Here is a 17,820-nt window from a genome sequence, read left to right as displayed (position 1 = left end):
TTCTCACACAGGACTCCGAGGGCATCGACATCATGTTAGGAGTCTGTGCCAACGGCCTGCTCATCTACCGGGACCGGCTGAGGATCAACCGCTTTGCCTGGCCCAAGATTCTCAAGATCTCCTACAAGAGGAGTAACTTCTACATCAAGATTCGGCCTGGGGAGGTGAGCCTGCCTTGGAACTCCCTTCTTCACCAGGATCAGCTAAAACGGAGGGGACCCCGGCAGCTGGGCCTGGGTTTTTTCCTACCCAGGATACATGGATGGAGGTGCTGGGTGCTGGGTGGGGAGACAGTCCTCTTTTGCTGGGGCTCTCTACATAGACTTTGCACTCTAGGTATGTGCCTGCACACACACACACACACACACACACACACACACACACATACACACACGCACACGGGAGTATACGCATAAGGAAAACCACATATATTCAGGTTATACAGATCAGGGAATGTTATGTCCATGTCCCTGATTTGCTTACATGTGGTACTCATATGAAGATACACACAGACACACGACTACACACACGTGCAAACATGAACATGCCCACCCTCCACATCCCGCCCATCACAAAGTCCGCTTGGTTCTACCTCTAGAATAAACGCGAGCCCGTCTGCTTCTGTCCCTCTGTCCACTGCACCAGCCACCGTCTCTCCCCTCCATCCCTACACTGTCCTTCTCACTGGTCCCCCGGCCTCCACTGCCGCTCCAGGCCATTTTCCTCATAGCTGCTGGAGAGAGCTTAAAAGTCCCTTGCATCAGTTCATGTCAAACCCACCCCACTCCCACTCTTCACTTGAACCTTCTGAGAGCTCTCCTTAGCTCTTGGACTCAAGTCCTAACTCTCTCTGGCCACCTGCCTCTCCCACGTGCCTCTGCCCCGCTGCCCCACGCCCACGCCCACGGGCACTCCAGCCCCTTCACCCTTCTCTGAGATCCTTGAATAAGCAAACTCTTTCCTGCCCGAGCCCTTTGCATTTGTTGTTCCCTCCACCTGAAATCCTCTGCCCCACCTTCTCACATAGCTTTGGTTCCTTTCCCATCCTCCAGTTCTCTGCTCAGAGATCCCCTGTGTAGAGGGCGTTCCCTGATCACCCTTTCTAAAGTAGCGCGCCTGCGCAGGCATTCCCTGTCACATCACACATCTCTATCCATTCCTTTGTGCCCTTATCAGTATCTGAGATGAGCTTGTTTACCCATTTATCATCCCCGCGCCCCCCCCCCCCCCCCCAAGAATCTTCTGTCTTGGTCACCCTGGTGTCTCTGTTGCTTAGCTCTGGATCTGTCACAGAGTAAGGGCTTAATCCAGGTGATTGATTAAATGAATGAATAAATGAACAAACAGGCCAGAGTCATACAGGCCTGAGAAAGAGGTTCAGAAAGGATGGACTGGTGGTGAGAGTGGGCCCAGGCCTTCCTTCTGACCCACCCTCCCTGGTTTTGCAGTATGAGCAGTTTGAGAGCACGATTGGCTTTAAGCTCCCAAATCACCGGTCGGCCAAGAGACTGTGGAAGGTCTGCATTGAGCACCATACGTTCTTCCGGTGAGCCTGCCCCTGGGGTGTGGTAACAGGGGCTGAGGCCGAGGCTGTGAGTGGATGTGGGTAACGGCTGTGTTTTGTCAGTAGGAGGAGTTAGTAGGGACTCTAGGAAAGCCCTCCTCCTCCTCTATCCCCAAGTCTCTCACCTTCTGGACCACTTAGAGTTGTCGTAGGTGGTGGGACAGCGGGACGGAAGGCCAGCTGTAGTCCAGCCTTGGGCCTGGCGTTGCGCATCTGATCCTCTCTCCTTGCCTCCATCCCTCCCCTGCAGGCTGGTGTCCCCTGAGCCCCCACCCAAGGGCTTCCTGGTGATGGGCTCCAAATTTCGGTATAGTGGGAGGACCCAGGCACAGACCCGCCAGGCCAGCGCCCTCATCGACCGGCCCGCACCCTTCTTTGAGCGTTCCTCCAGCAAACGGTACACCATGTCCCGCAGCCTTGATGGAGGTATGTCCCACGCTGGAGGTGGCGGGGAGAGTGGCGTGTCGAGGGGGATGGGAGCATGCCGGGTCCTGTAGAATGAGCAGTGGAGGCGGTAAACACATGACAGTTGATTTGCACCAGGCATGGTGGCCCCAGAGCACTGCTGCATCTGGGGACTCTCCGTGGGTTAGTCTAGCCTACGGTACCACTTCTGCTGGAATGTGACACTGACACTCTGGGCTTCTCACAACTTCCCTGAGTTGCGGCCTTTTGGGGTCCCAGGTTCAGCCATATGGTTTTCTGGGCCCCCTTCCCGAGAAGCTTAGCAGTTCACAGCCTGTCACCATTCTGGAATGGTATATTGTAACTGCAGTGTGGAGCTGGTGATGCCTTACTGGAGGCGAAGGAGTTGTTCCCAATCATTTTTTTGGTTCCACTGGGCTCTGGGCTGATTGACATCTAACTGCATGTTAGTCTCCACTGCCCCCGTGTCTCTTGAGTTGATAGGTGCCCTGACTATTAATGAGAATTGGCCATACATTGCCCTGTATCAAGCAGACCAGGGCTTCTCAAAATGTGGCATCAGAACCAGCTGTGAGCTTGTAAACTTGAGAAGTCCCAGGCCTTTACCTAATCCTACTAACTCGGCACCCTTTAGGGCCCAGAACTCTCCCAGGATATGCTCACAAGTTTATAGGAGAGGGTCAGAAGCCACATGGGGCATTGGGAGTTAGGCAGAGTTAGGGCTCAGCCTTGATACTCACCAGTTGCTCCACGGATGCAGGAGGTGGTCCATAAATATTTGAATGAAAGCATGGGAGGCCTTGAGCAGCTTAACTCCCCTGGACCTATTTCTTCTTCTGCAAAATGAATAATACCTACTTCATTGTGTTATAGGGAGAACGGAACAAGTAATACCTCTACCACACCCAAAACAGTTCATGGCACATAGTAGGACCTTAATAAATTGTAGGACCACTAATAAATTATTATTGCTTTTAGGTTTGTAGCGGGTAGCTTGAAGGTAGGAGATGGGGACTTTGGTGGGGGACCAGCAGATGCTCCCAGAACATATTGGGGCTGGCCTCCAGGCAAGGCAACAAATATTTTCTTAGTATTAGATGTGTGCCAGGCCTTGTGTTAGGTCCTGGGTACGGTTTTTAGTATAAGTATGGCCCTTTCCTTTGAGGAGCTCACAGAATAGTAGGTTTGTCAGCGTCCAACATGATTCAGCTGGTGGGAGAAGTGTGTACAGAATACAGAGCAGCCCTGTGGGGACAGGGTTGGGCTAGGGTCTTGAAGGATGCTTAGGAGTTTGCCAGGGGATCAGGAGAGTCTGATATGTTTCCAGTAGTATGGAGGTGAGTCCCGCCCCAGGACTCCCTGGCCGTGTTCGGAGGACATGCAGTTTTGCAAGGGTCCATTTGGGGCTCAGGAAGCTCCCTATTCTCCTTGAGTAGGTACAGTGCTGAGAGCTGAGATTTAAGCAAAGGGCAAAGAGGGCTGTGCTGTCCTTCTGTCCTCCCCTGCAGCTCCCATTACCATGCTGGGGGCTGAATGAAACCCAGATTGTTCAGGGCAGCAAAGGTTGGCCCAGAACTGGTGAAGTTCATTATCGAGGAAGCCCAGACTCTAAGCCAGGAGGCCTGGGTCCCTGTCCTGATTCACTGAAAGGTTACCAGTGAGACCTTTCTCCTTTCAAGGTCTCAATTTATCCTCTGTAAAGTGGGGATAGTAATTCCCATCCTAGCCATCAACACAGAGTATTATGTGGATCTAATGAAATAATGGGCATAAATGGGCAGTTTGTCAAGTGATATATACGAATAAAAGGGATAATTATTCTTTAAAAAAATCTGTGCCAATCCTGAGGATAATCTGTGCTCTGATGATTTTAATGCAGTATTTTCCAGCCATTTTTTCCACTGAGACACAAGCCCTGGGCATAGTCTGGGTTTTGCCCAGTGTCTGATATAAAGTCCATCCCTTTCTTTCCTGTTCAGGAAAGGACTTTGGAATGCCAGTGAGTGAGAAAGATGTTAGTGCAGGGATCCCCTTGACTTCTCCCTAATTTAAAAAGAAGGTAAATCATGTGCAAACCTCAGGACTTTAACTTTCACTAATAAAAGCTGATCTCACAGTATCTGTGTCTTGTTAAATAACGGTCAAGTGAGTATCTGCTACGACCACCACAACAAAGACACTTGTGAGCCAACACTGATCGAATTGGCTCACTCTGAGCCAGCCGCTTCTCTGAGACACATTAGCTTCTCTGTTCCTCCTCCCAGTTGTCTGAATTAGGTACTGTTTGTAGATGAGGAAACTGAGCCCCAGAGAGGTTGTATAACTTACCCAAGATCACACAGCCAAGAAGAGATGGATTTGAGATTTGAACCCAGGCTCGAGTGCTGTAGAAATCAGGGGAGGGCCTGGCGCTGGAGGTAGCTCTGGCTCTCACCCCCTGAGTGACCTGGGGAAGGCCACGCCACTCCTCTGGGCACTGGCTCCTTATCCCCAGCGTGTTGAGGCTGTGGTGGTATCTGCTCTACACCAGGCATGGTTGGGCGGGTGGTGGGTTGGCTCCCGTTCCCTGTGCCTGGGAGGTGACTCACATGGCCGCCCGGCCGTCTCTGCCCACTTCAGCAGAGTTCTCTCGCCCAGCCTCGGTCAGTGAGAACCACGACGCAGGACCTGACAGTGACAAGCGGGAGGAGGATGGCGAGTCTGGGGGGCGGCGGTCAGAGGCTGAGGAGGGAGAGGTCAGGACCCCCACCAAGATCAAGGAGTTAAAGGTACGAGCCCCGCTTTCTCGTACCCTCTGACCTGGGCGTCAGGAGGCTGATCCTGGGTCTAGGCTCAGCCTTGACCTTCAGGTGCCCTCAGTGGTGGCCGGGCACCCTTGCTGTGCGGCGCACCATGGACAGGGCCTTGCTCTTGGGCCGTGCTCAATACCTGGAATCCGCGGGTGGGGGTGGGGCACGCTGCCCACCCTGTACCCTTCCTGGTGGACTCTGGCCTCCTCTTGCTCACTTCTAATTTGCCCTTTTGCCTGTGATCTGGATCTGCACAGCCCCCTCTCACCCATGATAGGATGTCCCTGCAGGCCACAAGGGTGAGGTTCAAGTTCCTGCCGCCCGCCCCCATTTCCCACCAACCTGTGCGCACGTTCACGCAGGCCCGCGTGGCCTGAGACTCGCAGGTGTTCACTCACAGACGTGTACCCCCTCGCCCATAGGGTTATGCCCCCAGACGTGCAGACAACGTGCGCACGCACATGGGCATGTGCACACACGGGTGTGCTGGGTTTCCATCATGCACCCCCACCTTGGGAGCACAAGCCCCTGAACACACACTGACAGCAAGAAGCATGACTCTCCAGAACCCCACGTCCCATCTGCCGAGTGTGATGGGCCGCTTTGCCTCCAGGCCTCCCGCCCCCTTCTTCGCCTTCCTGGGCTCCCTGCTTCACGCCCCGTACCTTCTGACGACCTCACTGCCCTGCTGGTGGCCCACCCAGCTTCCCAGAGTGCTCTGGGCTACCTGCTGGACCAGGCCAGTCGCGGTATCTCTAATCCATTTGCTCTACTGACCCTGCTGGTTCCTTTTCCTCCTCCCACGTCCCGCTAGCCGGAGCAGGAAACCACGCCGAGGCACAAGCAGGAGGTACTGCATGGGGCCTGTCCCCACCCACCTAGCCATTCACCCACCCCAGCTCATTTGTCATCACCCCACCATCCATCCCAGGCTCACATCCCAGCACCACCTCAACTTAAGCTTCTCCTCCGCTCCCGGCCATCCTCCTCCCTCACCCAACCCCACCCCCCATCACCCCCTCCCCAACTTAAGCTCATCGAGAGACTCCAGCCCCCCCCAACCAACCACCCATGCTTTCCTCCCTCCCCACCTCTCCCTCCCTTTCCCAGCTTCATGCTCTGCCTCTCCAGACCACGCCGTGCTTGCTTCCCACCCACTGACCATCCCCCACTGTGTCCCCCCGTTCTTCCAGGCCATTCTGTGCTTTCACTGAGCTCATCTCCACCCCATCCCCCACCCCCCCACTCCCACCCCAAAGCCTTCTTTTGACTCTTCTCCTCCCTGTACCACTGTCTTGTCATGCCTCCGCATCTGTGTCCCCTGTGTCCCCCCCACCAAGCTTCTTTTTGTATCTATGGGCAACCAGATGTGGGAGTGGGGGGGTTGTGGGGAGGGAGGGGCCTCAGAGCACATCTGTCTTCTCAGCCCCAGGTGCACCTCCCGCGGGCGGGGCCCCTGCTGCTCCAGCTCTGCCAGGAAAGCCTCCTCCTCCCGTTTGCTGCTTCTCTCAACACCCTCATCCTGTGCTAACCACTCCTCCTTCCCTTTCACATAGTGTCCAACTCTTCCTTTGATACTTAACTGCAGGAGAAGTGGGTCTGTTCTTGGGCTGCTGAGGGAAAGGCCAGAGGCTGGGGCGTCAGAAAGGCCTGGCTCTTGGGTTTCAGCCCCAGTTCTGCCACTGACTCTTTGAGGGTCTTGGTAAAGTCCCCTCAGGCCCCAGTCCCCCATCTGCACAGCAAGGCATTTGGACTAGGTTTCCCCCAGGCCCCTATCCTTCAAGGATCCACTGCTCCCTTCAGCCTTGGGGAACACCACATGCTCACAGGACCAGTGTGGCAGGTTCAAGATGGAAGGTCACCAGCCACGTCTTAGGTCTGTGGCGGCCCAAACCCACCTGCCTGTGCACCCTCTATCGGGTTTGATTTCTCAGACAGACGTTGTCCTGAGACAGCTGCTCAGGAAGGGATGCAGGCGGTACAGACAGATGACTAGAGGGAAAGCAGAGCCTCAGTGGCATCGGTTTCCTTCCTTAGTTAACTTAGGAGTCAATCATAGTGGCTCCTCGGATGCCAGAGATAAGCCCAGGGGAACTCTAGCCTTGTCCAAGGGCAAGCCTGCCTTCCAAGTAGTTGTTCCAGAATCACTGATCTGACTTTATAATGAGCTGAGGTTGTCTATTTCTTGTCCTGAGTCCTCAAACAGCTTTGCAGATAAGGGTCCTTGGGCTGCCAGCGCACCTGCCCTGCCTCCAAAAGTAGGCAGACTACTGCTGTTTCCTGTGCAAAGGCTGGTCCTCACTTGACCTAAGGGCAAGGGTACCTCTGTACTGCCCAGAGCTCCGACTTGGCAATTTAATAGCGACACTTCTATGACTCCAGCTGTACCTGGCTCGGTTCTTGTGTCCAGCCTTGGGACTTACCTCCCTTCTTCCTGGTCTCTAATTCTAATCTTCCTGAACACCCCACAGAGCCCTAGTGTCTCTGTCTGGCTGTATCTCACCCTGTCTGCCCTTGAGGAGTTGGTACCCACAAGGAATCTGGAAGATCCTGGGTGGTTGGGGAAGGTAGTGGCTCACGGCAGAGAACGCTAAACATCATCTCTTCCTGGGCCCTGGTGTGGAAGCAGGGCACATTTCTCTGGATGCCCTTGGATTTAGAAGAGCCCTACGGGGCCTGAGCAGTGGCACACGTTGGGCTAGGAGGGGCCTAGACCGAGGATCCTGCTAAGCACAGTGGTCCAAGTCGTGGCCAGAGGTAGGCGCCAGGATCCAGGAGGCCAAGCGGTGGGCCAGAGCAGCCCAGTGAACGGGACTGGTGATTTCTCACTGTGCTTTGGTTGTAACCAGAGGGAAGTCACCTCTGCGCCTTGTGAAACTAAAGGGAACTTACCCAGACCTGTGGGATTTGGGTTGACTTAGGTGTTCCAAGACCAGGAGCCAGGCAGGGGAGAAGAAAAGATGGTACTTGGCCAGAAGTCTCCTCTTCTTAACCTCAAGTGCTTTTTGCTCTTCTCTTTAATCTTGAGTGGTTTGTGTACCTGTTGGGGCTAGTCATCCCTGCCCTGCTTGGCTTATGGGACGCTGTGAGGGTGAGACAGGGCCGTGGATGGGAATCACCTTGCTGATGTAGGGTGGTGATGGGGACCATTACCATTTTCACCACGCCTTGCATCCTCTTCTTGGAGCTGTTCCTCTGATACCTGACTGTCCTCTCTGTACACCCCAGTTCTTAGACAAGCCAGAGGATGTCTTGCTGAAGCACCAGGCCAGCATCAACGAGCTCAAGAGGACCTTGAAGGAACCCAACAGCAAACTGATCCACCGGGACCGAGACTGGGAGCGGGAACGCAGGCTACCCTCCTCTCCCGCCTCCCCCTCCCCCAAGGGCACCCCTGAGAAGGTCAATGAGGTAGGTCTCACCCGAACCCCTCACCTGGGGCCTTGGGTAAAGACGGTGGGGAAGGTTGCTATGTACTGACTTACCCTCCCCCTCCACGCCCCGTTGCTGCGTAAGGTGAAGGTGGTGATGGAGATAGGGCAGCAGGTTAAGCTGAGGAAGACAAATTCACTCACTCTTGGAACCCTGGGCCCCAGGGACCACCTTGAAAAACTCAGAAGACTCACCGTAGCATGGTGTATTTCCCTTCCATCAGCCAGGGTGTAATGGGGAAAGGGTGCTGGTTAGAAATGCAGGTTCTGGGGCCCCAACTCGGACCTACTGAATCAGAGTATTTGGAGGTAGAGCCCTGGAATCAGTATTTTAAACAAGTGCCCCAGGTGATTCTCACACACACAAAATTTTAAGAATCCTGGTAGTTCTGTCCAGTAACCAGACCCTTTTGTGCCTATTGTGAAAACACAGATGGTGGGAGGGTTCCTTCCTAGGAAGATCCTCAGAGCCCACCAGAAGGGAACAGATCCTCTAGGAAAGTCAGAGCTGTTCCTGGTGCTCCAGAAAAAGATCCCACATGACCTGTCTTTCAGAGTAGAAAGCATGGGGTGTTTTCTCATTGAAAAAGAGAAAGATAGGATCTTGAGAATTCCTGTATTTATAATCCCAAGCTGGTATTTTTAGCACTGCTAAATCTTGGCACTCTTTACCCCCGTTTTTTGTTTGTTTGTTTGTTTGTTTTGTTTGTTTGTTTTTTGCGGTACGTGGGCCTCTCACTGTTGTGGCCTCACCCGTTGCGGAGCAACAGGCTCCGGACGCGCAGGCTCAGCGGCCATGGCTCATGGGCCCAGCCGCTCCGCGGCATGTGGGATCCTCCCGGACCGGGGCACGAACCCGTGTCCCCTGCGTCGGCAGGCGGACTCTCAACCACTGCGCCACCAGGGAAGCCCAGCCCCCGTTTATATTAGGTGTTTTCTCTTCAGTGCTGCTGCTTCCTGGTCCTAAACCCTTCTGAGGTCTAGCCTTACAGTGCCTGGGTTTGAATTCCGGCCCTGCTGCCTGCTAGCTGGATGACTGTGGGCTTGTTACTTAACCCCTCTGAGCCTCCGTTAGGTAGAGATAATAAAAGCACCTAGTTCCCAGGACTGTTGTGAGCATCCAATGAGATAAAACATGGAGGGGGCAGCAGAAGACCTAGATGCTCAATGTGAGTTACTTATTGTTTCATTTGGAGAGCCTTGGAACTCTCCCACAGAAGGTTAATTTCAAAGCAGAATCCTTTTTAAAGTTGGGAAGGACCCTCGGAACCCAGTTGGCTCGAGGTCCTCATTTTACACATGGGCACGGAAGCTCAGGAAGGGGAAGGACTTGATCAGTGTCATAGCTGATAGAAGACGGGCCAGAATCTAATGTTCTTATGTCCCAGGCCACTGTATTTGCTATTAAATCACAGCTGCCTGGGAGCAAGACCAAATCATATGAAGCTCAGGAGACAGTCAATTGTGCCTCTGCTGCCCTTTAGAGCTTTGAAAACTGATGATGCAGCTGTGATCTAATAAGTGAGCCTTTGATTGAATCAGCACTCCCGTGGCCTCAACATGCCGGGTACCAGGGCCTTGTCTAGCGAGGCTGCTGTGGTAGCTCCTTGGCCGGTGATTCACGACGTCAGGGATGCCATGGGGGCCTCTATGGCTGGTGCCATGGAAGGAGGGCAAATCTCTTCACCCACTGAGGGCTTCTGTGGTCACCGCTGGCACAATCAAGACACTGAAGACCCTGGATGGGGCCATGGGGCTGGTCTAGTGATCCAGTTACACACGCCCCTCCTCCTGCCCCGAGAGACGCTTGACCAGAGTGGCCTCTAGTCAGTCCTGAAGTCGGTGAGGCGGATGTAGAGGCTTCCAAAGGGGTCAGACTCCAGCAGAGAAAGGAAGGCTGGGCCCTGGAGGACTGGACTCCTGGGAGCTGAGATGCTCTGAGCAGCCTGGCATGGGGGTGCCCCACCTGCTGGTGATAGCTGGAACTGCCAGAAGATGCGTCTCATTAAAAGGTGGAGTCTGTTCCACCTCCCATCCCCCCTACTGCCTCCCCGCAAGAAGTGTAGTCCATTGCTGGAGAGAAGTCTGGTCCAGGAGCTCACCTTGGAGCGATGGACCTTTTAACTGGCTTACAGGTCCCACTGGCATTTAGAGGCTCTTGAAAATTTGGGAGATGAGAGGAGCTGTCGCCAAGGACTGGACTGGGTCCTTGGGTGAGTGACATCACTTCTTGGAAGCCTCACTGCCTTGTCAGTCTATCTAAAAGGGGACCAAAATTGCCACTCCACAGTGCTGTGGGGAAGGTCGAGTGAAATAATGGATATAAAATCACTTTATAAACTGGAAAGTGCTGGACAGTCCTGGGGCCACTGCTGATGGTAACTGGAATCCCTTATTCAAATATGGGCTCTCATGGCGTGGCTCCTTCCTGACCTAAAGATGCGGGATTTACAAAGCTGGGCTACTCACGGACTCTGTGTGTGTGTCTCTCTCCTGCTTTCTGTCCCTCCCTCTCTGTCTCTCCTTCCCTTCCTCCCTCTTCCCCTCTCCTCCGGCCCTGGGCCTCCCCTGCAGTCCCAGAGGACCCAGGACACCTCTCAGCAGGACTTGGCACCTGAGCCTGGGACGGCCACAGGCTTGGAAGTGTTCACTCAGAAAAGCCTCGCAGCATCTCCTGAGGTTACTGTCGTCACCTCCCCACCCACCCAGAACCACCCTAATAATCTTAAGAAAACCCTTTCTCTGGGCTGAGGGGGTGGGCCAGACTCTGCCTTGCAGGTGGGAGCAGTGGGTAGCTCATGTTGGCCCCATGCTGTGACAAGTGAGCGTCCCCTGTCCCAGGGGTCCATAATGGGCCAGCCCGTCCCTCATCCATGGTTTCTCAGGAAGGATAGGACTGAAACCATTCAAGGAAGACGGAATGGTCTGAGTCGCCTCTGGCTTAAAACGGGCAGGTAGAAATGACCTCTCAGGCCCCGCTGAGGCAGGTGACCTGGAGGCAGGTTCTGACTGCTAAGCTTGGGATCAGGGATCATGGCACCTAAATACCTCTGCTCTGAGGTCTTGTCTCTGTTCAGAAGCCTGAGTAAGGTCTAGCAGTGACTAATTAGCCCCTCCATCCCCTGCTTCCATTCTCTAAACTCCCCTTGGAGTTTGGGTCTGTCAGGGTCCCCAGGCAGGCAAAAGTGGGTGTGTTTCACCAGGGAGCATCCTTGGGGTTGTACAGATGTCGGTCCGGCAAGCATTCTAAATGAGGAGAGCATCACTTCTCTGCCCAGGATGGCAGTAGGCCGAGGGTCCTCGGAACTTCCTGTGCCCCTGCGTGGATGCCGGGTGGAATCCAGGCCCAGGAGCAGGGGGCTGCATCCTCCCTCTTTGCTGGGACTTCATAGACCGTCGGGATTGGAAGGGACCGATTGATCATCTGGGTGAAAATTCCTTCCCTCTGATAACCAACCCTCCTCTGTTGGCATAGTGTGTAAGAGGGCATATACCGTTCTCCATTCCCAGAGAAAAATTTTGTAGCTGCTAGAAACGTCCTGAAACTGTAAGAGAGCCGTGAGTCAGCTACGTAAGTGGTAAAACATAAATCACAGTTCTACTCTGCATTTTTCCTAAATGTAAAATTAAAAACAAAGCTAGGAGCACTCTTGAGAGAAGTTGGACAGGAGTCAGCAGCATCCCCAGGTTAGGGAAGCAGTGGTGCCTTGGAGCACAGAGATTTGCATAGAGCCAAGCACAGGTGCCCTAACTTGGGGGGTTGCAGGATTGGGAGGGCAACATGCGCCCTTCACCAGCATCCCTGAAAATTATCCGTCCAGCCTGTTCCACAAGGGGGCTCTCCCTGTTCTTAACAGCAGTCCATTTTGTCTTCTTCAGTCATGTGTTGGGAAGTTTCCATATTGAATTATAACCTGCCCTTCCGAATCACCTGCCTGTGGGCCTCGCTCTGCCCCCTGGCGCCTGTAGTCCCAGTCTGCATCCTCCTCCAGGAAGGCCCTTCAGAGTTCAGCGTCCCCCCTGCCCCCCAACTACCACTTTCTTCCGCAGCTTCTCCCGTGGGTTCTAGAGGGCTCCTTGTCCTGGACCCCTTCCTCTGGGGGTCTCCTGTAAAGAGCAGGGCCCAAAATGTAACCCAGAGCTCCAGGTGGACCCTGAACAGCCCGGGTCAGCAGAATCCTGGCTGGAGATTTTCTTCCTGTCAGCTTGTGTGGGAACAGAACTGGCCCCACTCCAGCTCCCAGCTCCCGTTTTGCGGCCAGTCTTGCTGCAGTGGCTCCAGCTGACAGCAGGGGGTGCTCTGAGCAGGCACTGAAGGTCCCCTGGCTCAGTGGAAAGAATGGCCCGGTGGCTTCCCTGACATCTTTTATCCTGTGAATTGGGTCAGAGAGCCAAAGCTTTCCTCTCTTTGTTCAGGCTCTTTCTCTCTTCAGGATTTTTACTTGTTAGATGCAGAGCCTCTTCTTCCCTCTGGGAGCCTCAGTTTCCCCTTCTGAAATGAGGGTAACAGGACCTGCTTCACAGGTCGCCATTTGGATTAAAGTTAATAACTTCTCCAAAGGGCTGACACTGCCTGGCACATAGTAACTAAATATAAGTACATGTTTCCCTTTTTCTTTCTGCAGAAACTTTCTGTTCTGTGCCAGCTCCCACCCCACTCAACCTAGTTTCTAAGCTTCTGGTTGCTAGAAACTAGTTTCTAGTTAGACGTGGGCAGGAATGTTCCACAAGGGGTCTCATGGACCATCTTTGGCCATCCTTGCCAGGCTGATGGTGTCAGTACAAGCTGAAATGGGAGCAGCTAAAGGCGCCTGCTTCCCAAGTAGAAGAGAAAGGAGGCTTTGTAGGCTCTCAGAACTCTTCCCTCTGGGATGGTTCCAGTGTTGTTGTCCTGAAAGCTTAACAACCTGAAGTAGAATCTCCGAAACCCACGCAGGTTTTGTCTGGGCCTCCCCCCTTCCTTTTCTCTCTCTTTCCTGTTGGCAAGATTCTCTTAATGAGGTTTGATTCCCTGACAATCATGGAGATTTTGCTAAAATGGAGCAGGGGGAGGGGTGGGGGAGGTCAGAGGGCTTATAATGCTCCCTTGAGTCTTCAGAATCCTTCAGATCTTCTGGGATCTGACAGACTCCTCACCAGGTCATAACCTGCATTGGAGCCCAAGCGCATGGGAACCTGCCCCCTGCTGCAGTCAGGAGCAGTTTTCGGCACATCTTACCGTGGAGCTTTTCACAGGACACAGGATCAGAGACCAGGTTCTAGGCCTGCCTTTGCCACTGGCTCACTCTCTGACCTTGGGCACGGTGCTTACTTCCCCAGCCCTCAGTTTCCACATCTGTGCCATGAGGGACTTGGGTCAGAGCAGTGGTTTCAAAGGAGGGAGGCACTTTGGGGCACTAGGGCAGCCCAGGCCTCCAACTTCCACGGGGCGGGGGGCGGCCCTGTATCTGTGTTACACATTGGATTGCCATCAAGATTTTGTGTGAAGAAGGTATTCTGTAGTTTCGAGAAGATTTGAATCCCATGGGCCTTCTCGCATTGTTGCTGTTGTTTGCACCTCGCGGCTTGCAGGGTCTTAGGTCCCCAACCAGGGACCAAACTCGGGCCCCCGGCAGTGAAAGCACCGGGTCCTAACCACTGGACCACCAGGGAATTCCTGGCCTTCTTGCTTTTTGAACAATTCTAGAAGTCCATCCTTCCCTCCTAAGTGTTGCTTGAAAAACTCTAGGGGAGGTAGAGGGCTGTTTTGCTGATGGTTGACAGTGCTGTCCTCTCAGTGCTGTGGACCAGTGATGATGCTTAGATATTTAGATCTTTACCTTCTATGATATGTTCAGGTCAGTCCTCTTCCAGTCTTTCTGTGGATTTTGTTAGAATTCTCCAAGAACAGGCCTTGGTATTTGTTTCTTTGGGAATGAACCCCACAGAGTTCAAGCTGTTTCAGCCACTGCAGCGACTGGCACTAACCTCTAGAGCTGGTCGTTTGGTATATTTTGGTCTAATCTCTTTCCTTCCAATTAGCACTTGCAGAAAGGTCCGATTTCAGGCTGTGGCCTGTGAAACTTAACTCAGTGCCTCCCCGACAACTCGACATTAGATCGCAGTTGGGACCCATATTCCATTGGCTGTAAGTCAGCAAGGCTCTCAGGCATTCTTTTCCTGACTCGACTGACTGTGACCTTGAAAAAGTCACTGACCTTCTCTTGGCCTCAGTTTACCCATTTGCACAAGTAGGAGATTGGACTGCAGGAAGTCTTAGGAGTTCTTTTGGCTCTAGCCTTCAAAGATTCCATGTGATGTAAGCTACTTTCCCCTCTGACACTGGCAGCTCTATTATTAAAAGAGGAAGAGTCCTGGACCATCTGTGGATTTCCATGCCCCGATGGTTAACACGGGGAGGGTATGAGACCGCATCCCATTTTACCCGGTTAGGGTGGTGGTTGAGGGCAACAGTAGATAATTTGTTGGGTGCCTTGATGGGAAGAGTAGCCTTGATGAGGCTGACCTGCCTTCCTGTCCCCAGCCAGCTGACCTTGACCAAGGGGGCAGGTGGACCTTGGTCCCTTCTTGCGGAGGGAAAAAGTGAACCCATTCTTAAGGTGCCTGATATTTCATGTTAACTCTTCTTGCTCCAATTAAAACGCAGGGTTCAGAGCATTGGGTATTTATAGAAAGAGAGTACATTAGGCCAGAAGAACTCAGTCTCCTAAAAGTGACCGCCACACAGCAGGAAGAAAGGGAGGCAGGCCTCGCAGACATGCTTGCTGACGGCAGACTCTCCAAGGTAGACGTCCTGGTGGACAAGTTCACCTTTCAAATGGCCACAGAAGAAAAGGTGGGAGCCAAAGGAGCAAACACACAGCGACAAGGAAGAATGATCACGAGCCCTGAAGGCTTCAAGTCAGTGTGGGAGGAAAGCCCCTGGGTCAGGGAAGGCCCAGGAGGGGCTTCTCTGGCTGCAGGCCGCACGCTGGCAGGAACGCTCCCAGAGGGCTCCTGGTTCAGGGTGGACCCTGGGGAGGCAACCATCAGGAAGCAGCGGGCCTCCAGGGATCAGCTGGAGGGCCCGGCAGAGCTAAGGCAGAAGTGGGAGGAGTTCCAGGCTTGCGGAAGACCCGCCGCCCCGGCCACTGGCCCTGCAGAGGTGGATGTCGCCTCTCCAGCCTCCGACACGGGAGGACTCCGGTCGTTTCTGCTGGACCCAGCCTACACAGAAGCCAGAGCCGACTCGAGCGATGAAACCGACACTTCCTTTGCAGAGAGAAGCTTCTATTTAAACTATGGAGAGAAAGAGTCTGAAGACCAAGTCCTCCCTCCGGCCCTGGAGGAGAGAGAGGAGCACTTAGATGCCCCACCTGGCTGCGAGAGCAGGCGGAAGCTGTCGGAGGAGCTCACGGAGACCTCAGAGCTGGACTCCTCAGGCCCATGGGGCTCTGCTGCCACTGTCGGCAGAAACAAGCACCACGAGGGTGAAGCCCACTCAGCTTCCTCAGAGGGAGGGGCGGGGCCCCCCAGGAACCAAGGACCAGATGACCTGGAGGTCTTTGTCAAGCAGCTTGGAAAGGGACCTTCTCCAGGGCTGATGTTTGCTGAGTACGAAGCCCGGTGGGAGGTGGAAGGAGAGTCTACCCACCCAGCATCCTCAGTAGCTGCAGAGGAAGAGGCCCCCCAGAGTGGAGATTTGATGGGAAAGGCTGAGAAAAGTCCCCCAGGAGAATGGAACCACTCACCTCACAGAGGAGGGGGCATGCGTCCAGACAGCCAGGCCTGTGTCCTTCCGTGGGCCATCCCTCCTAGCGATGTCAGGAAGCCAGCCAAGCCGGACAGAGGCAACTTCCTGCCCAGAGAGAGGGGACCAGTTCACACCCAAACAGGAGAACCTGTGACAGAGGACAGCAAGGCCCCAGCGTTTCTTCAGATGGAGGAGGTGATCACCCCCCTCCCAACCTCGCCCCGTCCCTTTGCGGCTCAGACGTCTCCAGAGGAAGCTTCTTCAAGCCCAGCCCCTTATGGGTCGGGGGAGCCTGTGCAGCTCAGGGACCGCTTTGGAGAACAGTCCGCCATATTTCTCAAACATGCCCATCCTCCTAAAGAGAGCCCGGAGCCCAAGGACCGAGTAGGGCTGGCTGTGACCCCAGACGGAGGTGAGCGCAGGGCCCCTCCCATCGCCAGCAGGAAGCCCAGAGTTGTCCCTGAAGAAGCCCAGGGGTTGCGGTTCCCTTCAGGGAAGCAAAAGGAGATGACCTCTTTCCAGGCTGGGGGTCAAGAGGGCTCCCTGGAAGATATTAGCAAGACCTCTGTGGCCAACAAGATTCGGATCTTTGAGACCCACGGAGCTGAAACTCGCTGGGCGAGTCAGGGTGAAACCAGGGCCTTTGCAAACGAGTTGTCTTCGGAGGCCTCTGTGGGGCAGGTCGAGCAACAGCGGAGTAGGCGTTTAGACCTGGGATTTGCTCAGTTTCAGCTCCCAGAGGACTTTGCTGCCCCCAAAGCCACACATTCCTCCATGATGCCGCCAGCTACCAGACACTTCTGGGAGGGCATTTCTACCCCATCCCCCCGGGAAGGATGCATGGACGTCGAGCTCGTGTCCCCCAGTCCAGGCTGCGAAACTACACTGGAGGAAGCTACTGGGGGAACTGGCCACGTGAGCCCCCGCCCCCATGCTGCCCCCAGCCCGGGAGCTGACCGCATGCCGCGTAGTTCTTTAAAAGCATGTTTCTGTGGCCCCTCGTCATTACTGCCACCAGAGGCTGCTTGTCCATCCCTATGAGTTCTTTTCCCTAAACGGGCCTGAGCGTAGCCCAGGCGGAATGACGGGTTCATCTGCTTGGCCCATGTTAGCTTAGCCACACAGACCCTCGGCTTTTGGTGTGACCTGGTGCCCGGAGGGTCACACAGCGCCGGTGGAGGAAGTGGCACCGCCTCCAGCAAACTACACATTTGCTTTGCCTTGCTGCCCGCACCTGCTGGGTTCCTACCGTTTTGCTTGGCTTGTCCAACGATCTTCCTTCATCCTTTCCCTTCCCTGGTGCTCCTGCCTTGGGGAAGCTGACAGTCCAGAGGTTTCCATCCTTCACTTCCGGCTCCCTCTCGGTCCTAGTGCCAAGTTCCTTTCTGCCTCCTTAAGACTAACTGTCTTCTCTAATCCAGAACAAATCCGGAGACGCGGTCAGGCAAGAGAAGCACGTTACCAGCTTAGCAGCGAATCCCCCAGGAAAGGGGGGGCACCTGAGATTCACCAGCCCCTCAGGCCCGCAGGTCTCTGCAGCCCCTCGGTGCCCTGATGACCTGGTCATCTTCGCCTGGCCAGGGTGCATCGCTGCCTTAGATCCCCACCTGCTCTGGCAGCGCCTCTTGTGGCAGCTCAACTCTGGCTTGTCTGGAATGAGTCCTCACACCTCTCAACCTTCCGGAAGCTGGCTAAAGCGAGGCTTGTCTAGCAAGTGAATCTCTAAGTGCACCGAGTCTCTGGAGCCTGAAGCCAAGTACTTTAAAAATATTGGGTGGGGCTTAGATTGGTCTTAAAAAAGAATGTCGTAAAACAGCCAAAAATGTGTGTGGTGTTTAATCCCTGACAGGCCAGTTGAGAGGTATGTATGTCGGACAA

At 54.3% G+C, this 17,820-nt stretch overlaps 2 protein-coding genes across 11 annotated transcripts in view; both read left to right on the top strand.

Moving 5' to 3' along the window:
- The window catches only part of EPB41L1 (erythrocyte membrane protein band 4.1 like 1), a 127,002-nt gene that overhangs the window by 87,297 nt on the left and 21,885 nt on the right, over nt 1-17,820 (top strand). For 7 of the 10 annotated variants that reach the window (XM_027078401.1, XM_027078404.1, XM_027078395.1 and 4 more), the window contains 5 exons: nt 12-164; nt 1,449-1,546; nt 1,815-1,990; nt 4,610-4,758; nt 8,008-8,190. In XM_027078401.1, the coding sequence (XP_026934202.1) occupies nt 12-164; nt 1,449-1,546; nt 1,815-1,990; nt 4,610-4,758; nt 8,008-8,190 (759 nt within the window). The remainder of the gene's footprint in view (nt 1-11; nt 165-1,448; nt 1,547-1,814; nt 1,991-4,609; nt 4,759-8,007; nt 8,191-17,820) is intronic. The other 3 variants (XM_027078396.1, XM_027078397.1, XM_027078398.1) reach the window with 2 other exon arrangements.
- On the top strand, nt 9,029-17,515 carry LOC113605245 (histone-lysine N-methyltransferase SETD1A-like). Its single transcript, XM_027078405.1, has one exon. It carries the CDS (start codon nt 14,824-14,826, stop codon nt 16,981-16,983), a length of 2,160 nt encoding a protein of 719 aa, XP_026934206.1. The 5' UTR covers nt 9,029-14,823; the 3' UTR covers nt 16,984-17,515.

Source organism: Aethalodelphis obliquidens, unplaced genomic scaffold (genome assembly GCF_003676395.1).
Source record: "Aethalodelphis obliquidens isolate GAN/ISIS:26980383/991018 unplaced genomic scaffold, ASM367639v1 scaffold42, whole genome shotgun sequence".
NCBI classification, from domain to species: Eukaryota; Metazoa; Chordata; class Mammalia; order Artiodactyla; family Delphinidae; genus Aethalodelphis; species Aethalodelphis obliquidens.
This window is presented reverse-complemented; position numbering and strand designations above follow the sequence as displayed.